The sequence below is a fragment of the Lactuca virosa genome, chromosome 3, assembly GCF_052849685.1.
Source record: "Lactuca virosa cultivar CGN04683 chromosome 3, Lactuca_virosa_CGN04683_v6, whole genome shotgun sequence".
Classification (NCBI taxonomy): domain Eukaryota; kingdom Viridiplantae; phylum Streptophyta; class Magnoliopsida; order Asterales; family Asteraceae; genus Lactuca; species Lactuca virosa.
Genome location: NC_136428.1, coordinates 209,971,342 through 209,975,843, shown reverse-complemented (window position 1 = coordinate 209,975,843; position 4,502 = coordinate 209,971,342). Strand labels below are relative to the sequence as shown.

General features: G+C 28.1%; 1 protein-coding gene across 1 annotated transcript; it reads left to right on the top strand.

Moving 5' to 3' along the window:
* Positions 1 to 1,513: 1,513 nt before the first annotated feature.
* Positions 1,514 to 3,464, top strand: LOC145164376 (protein FAR-RED ELONGATED HYPOCOTYL 3-like). Its single transcript, XM_079083099.1, has 5 exons — positions 1,514 to 1,581; positions 1,696 to 1,954; positions 2,071 to 2,497; positions 2,576 to 2,640; positions 2,844 to 3,464. Exons 1-5 carry the CDS (start codon positions 1,514 to 1,516, stop codon positions 3,462 to 3,464), a joined length of 1,440 nt encoding a protein of 479 aa, XP_078939225.1.
* Positions 3,465 to 4,502: the final 1,038 nt, after the last annotated feature.

Here is a 4,502-nt window from a genome sequence, read left to right as displayed (position 1 = left end):
CTTATTATCTTCGTTTTGGAGTTGTTTCATCGGAGTTCATTATCAAGATTATCAAGTTTCGAATATGTATTGGAGTTATTTCATCGAATTTTTGTTAAGTAGTTTGAGATATTTATTTCAAATCGGAGCTGATTTAATTTTTAATCGGATATATCGTTGTAGTTTTTATGCTCTGTACTGAGAGAGATTGCTTAATTACATCATCTGATCATATATGATTTAAGTTTATTTCAGATATTTTGTACGTTGAGGTGAGATATATTCGAAATTAACCAGATTTTCATATTGACGACTTTTTTTGTGAGATATATTCGATATATTCGATATTAAGATTGTTTTTGTTTATTTATATAGATCATTTGGTGTACTATGTCGAATTCTAGTGTAATTGATGGTGATTTGTATTCTTCTATGAGGGAGAGTGAAGAAGAAGATGTTGAGAACTCATTTTTTGAAGGTATCAGTTATTAAATTATTTTGTTGTTTTTAATTTTGTTGATTATCATTTATTTACATATGAATATGTTAATATGAATAAATTGTTGTCTTATTCATATATGAATAAACGTGTGATAATTGTAATTTCGAATTTATTATTTTTTTCGTTTTATTCATATATGAATAAGTTATGTTTTATTTTATATATTTTGAATCCTCATGAATTTTATGTATTCATATATGAATGTTTTATTCATATATGAATGTTTTTTGTTTTATTTATATGAGTTTTATGTATTCATATATATTATTGTTTTATTCATGCATTATTATTTTAGGTGGTGAATCTTCAAGTTCAGTACATGATGCACAATATTTTGATGATATAATTGGAGAACATGTCTATAAGCCAGATGTACCTGTTCAACTTATTCCATTTAAGGGTTTAATCTTCAAATCATTAAAGTTGGCTATCAAAATGTATTCTGAGTATGCTGAAATTGGTGGTTTTGATGTTAGACTGAGCACACAGTCAAGGTTTGATAACAAGATTATAAAGAAGAAACATGTTATATGTAATCGTGGTGGTAAACAGAAAAAGAAATCTTGTGACACATTAGGTACAAGTGGTGTTAGGAGGAAACGAAATTCAAATTCAAGAGCTATTGGTTGTCAAGCAAAGATTATATTTGAATCTGTGTATGGAACTCTAGATTATAAAGTTTTTCAGTTTGATGAACTTCACAACCATCCACTTGAGAAGAGAAGCGATTTAAAAAATGCGAGACAAATTTCATATTCAGAAAAAGAGTTTATTGTGCGTGCTTCCACATCAAAAATAGGTCCAACTATGGCTCATAAGTTGAGGGCAAGTTTGAGAGGTGGGTATGAGTTTGTAAAGCCAAAAGTAGTTGACTATAAAAATTTAAGGAGAGATATCAACAGGGTTATTGGTTATAAAGATGCTCAAATGATAGTAAACACAATGAATGACCGTCGAGCTCACTATCCAAATTAATCATTTGAGTTTAATTGTCAAGATGATGTTTTGGACTGTATGTTTTGGGCTGATGAAATGGAGAAGGCATATTATGTTGAATTTGGTGATGTTATCTCGTTTGATGCGACTTTCCGAACAAACAAGTAAGTTATTTTATCTACTTTTGTTTATAGCTTATTCATATATGAATATTTTTATATTCACTTATTAATACATCAAAAATTGACTTTAATGAACATTTTTTTTTTGTGTGTTAGGTATCGAATGGTTTTTGTTCCGTTTACTGCTATTGACCATCATAAAAAATCGGTTACTGTTGGATTTGGGTTGCTAAGCAATGAAAGCATTGAGTCTTACTCTTGGTTGCTTAAAGCATTTCTTAAAACTCATGGGAAAGAACCAACACTTGTTTTAACCGATCAAGATGCTGCAATAAAACAAGCTGTTGAGAATGTGTTTCGTAATTCAAAACACCGATTATGTATGTGGCATATAATGAAAAAGTTGAAAAAAAAGGTATTATTTTAATATATTTCAAATATATTACTTATTAGTATATTCATTTATGAATATTGATTGTTATTTTACTTATTATTATTTATTCATTTATGAATATTTTTGTTTTAATACAGATATCAGATGATTTATTTACGAACACAAACTTTAGAAAAAGGTTTTCGAAGCTTGTTTGGGACATTAATATGAAACCTGATGTTTTTGAGGTGAAGTCGGGTTTGCTTATGAAGGAATTCAATCTTGAAGACACAAGATGGTTTAAAGACATGTTTACAATACGTGATTCATGGATACCTGGATATTTTAGTGATATTCCAATGTGTGGTTTGATGAAGACTACATCGAGGTCAGAGAGTATGAATTCATTCTTTAATACATATTCAGAAAGTGGGAACTTACTTTTGAATTTCATGATGAATTACGACACTGTCATTCAAAAGCAAAGGAATACTCAACGAGAGCTTGATAAGGCATCAAAGAAAGCATCATATAAAATGCGAACACCTCGAGAAATAGAACTGCAAGCATCAAAGGTTTATACAAGTACATTATTTTTTTAGGTGCAAAAAGAAATATATAAAGCATGTTTTTTCTATACATACTCATATGTTGGTATTGAAGATGGTTGGGAAGTTTACATTGTGCAGCACAACAACAGTAAAAGTGATTTTAAAAATGAATTTAAGGTAATTTTACTAGTTTTTTATGAAAAATGTAATAATATTCATATATGAATATGAGAATATTCATATATGAATATCAATATTCATATATGAATATCAATATTCATATATGAATATATGAATATTATATGAATATATGAATATATGAGTGTTGATATGAGTATTCTTATATGAATGTAAATGTGTAAATTTTGTTTTTGTATCAGGTTGAAATAAAAGCTGAAGAGAAAGAAATAAATTGCAGTTGTGAACATTTTAAGCGTATGGGTGTTTTATGCAGACATGCTTTTACAATAATGATGAGATGTGGTGTTAAAGAAATTCCTGAAAGGTACATTTTGAAGAGATGGAGAAAGGATGTGATATCAAGAAATTATCGTTTTAGTTCTGTTCAATCCGATTCAGGTGATTGTGAGAATGTAAAGCTACTCAATGATTCATATTATAGTTTTGAATCATGTTTGGATATTGTAAGAGATGACAAAAAGAGATTGGCTTTGTTTGCTGAGAAACAACAAATGTTGTTGAAGGAATTTGAGAGTGATTATATTTCTCCTGGATTGAAAAGCAAGACAGATGGTGAAGTCGTATGCAAGCTTTTGGGTGTTACTATTCCTATTCCAGAAGAGATTAAGATTCATGTTCCAGAAGTTCAAAGCAATAAAGGTTCTGGAATCAAGAAAAGAATTCCAAGTGCAGGTGAAGTAGCATATGAAAATTCTAAAAAAGAACATAGAATGTGTTCAGGATGTGGAAAACGAGTTCCACACAATTTACGTACTTGTCCAGAAAGAGTTGGAGCTGCTAAATCAGCAAAAGACAGTTAGGGATTTTTTAGTTTTTTTTAATATGTTTTTTGGTTTTATTCATTATGAATATATGCAGATAAAAACAATAAACAATAAGTCATACACATTTATATTGATATGGTAAATTGATATGTTGATATTTGTTTTTAAATTACTATAAAATAAGTTATATTGATATTGTAAATTATTCATAAATGAATACAAATATGTGAAATTTGTTATACTAATAAATAAGTAATATTCATATCTGAACTTTTTTATGTTAATATGTGAACTTTGTTATACTAACATATTAATTTGAACTTATTCATAAATGAATATATCATATTCGTATTCATTTATGAATAAATAAAAATAAAGTTTGAAAATATTTGAATATAAAAAAATGACATAAATAAGAAAACTTGTTTCTACTAATAAGTTAGTTATATTCATATCTGAAATTTGTTATATTCATATATGAACTTTGTTATGCTGACATATTACTCCTAATTTAATCATAAATGAATATATCATATTCGTATTCATTTATGAATAAACATAAATAAACTTTGAAAATATTTAAATATAAAAAACTGACAGAAATAAGCGAAGTTGTTTCTATTACATAATCATTCAACATAAGATAATAAAAGCTGTTCATAAGCATTTCACAAAATATTAAAACGATGTTCAATAACATTTAACAAACCATTTAAAACTTGTTTCGCAGAATCATCTTACATGTACTTCAAATCCATTCATCTTCAACACAAACTATTCTATAGCATCACACTTCAACATTCTTTCATCTTCACAAGCAATCATCAATATTCTTTTAACCTTTTTTGAATTGTTTGCATAGCCTTGTATGCATGATCAGTACGCACTTTGAATTCAACTTTTTGATATTTTTCAGCAAGATCCAACACCTTAGCCTTCAACATGTTAATTTCAGAAGTTAGCATTATGTGTGCATATCTTTGCCTGAGCTTCTCTAATGTAGTTTGCTGAACTGCACTTTCTTTATGAAGACCTGGTTTCCACTTTGAGAGTGGTTGTCCCATATAGGTCTCC

Excerpts from the sequence above, each read along its gene's own strand:
- LOC145164376 (XM_079083099.1), top strand. The coding sequence starts at position 1,514 with ATGGAGAAGGCATATTATGTTGAATTTGGTGATGTTATCTCGTTTGAT. Across the intron at positions 1,582-1,695 it reads GCGACTTTCCGAACAAACAA|GTATCGAATGGTTTTTGTTC; the intron begins GTAAGTTATTTT and ends TTTGTGTGTTAG. Across the intron at positions 2,641-2,843 it reads ATTTTAAAAATGAATTTAAG|GTTGAAATAAAAGCTGAAGA; the intron begins GTAATTTTACTA and ends TTTTTGTATCAG.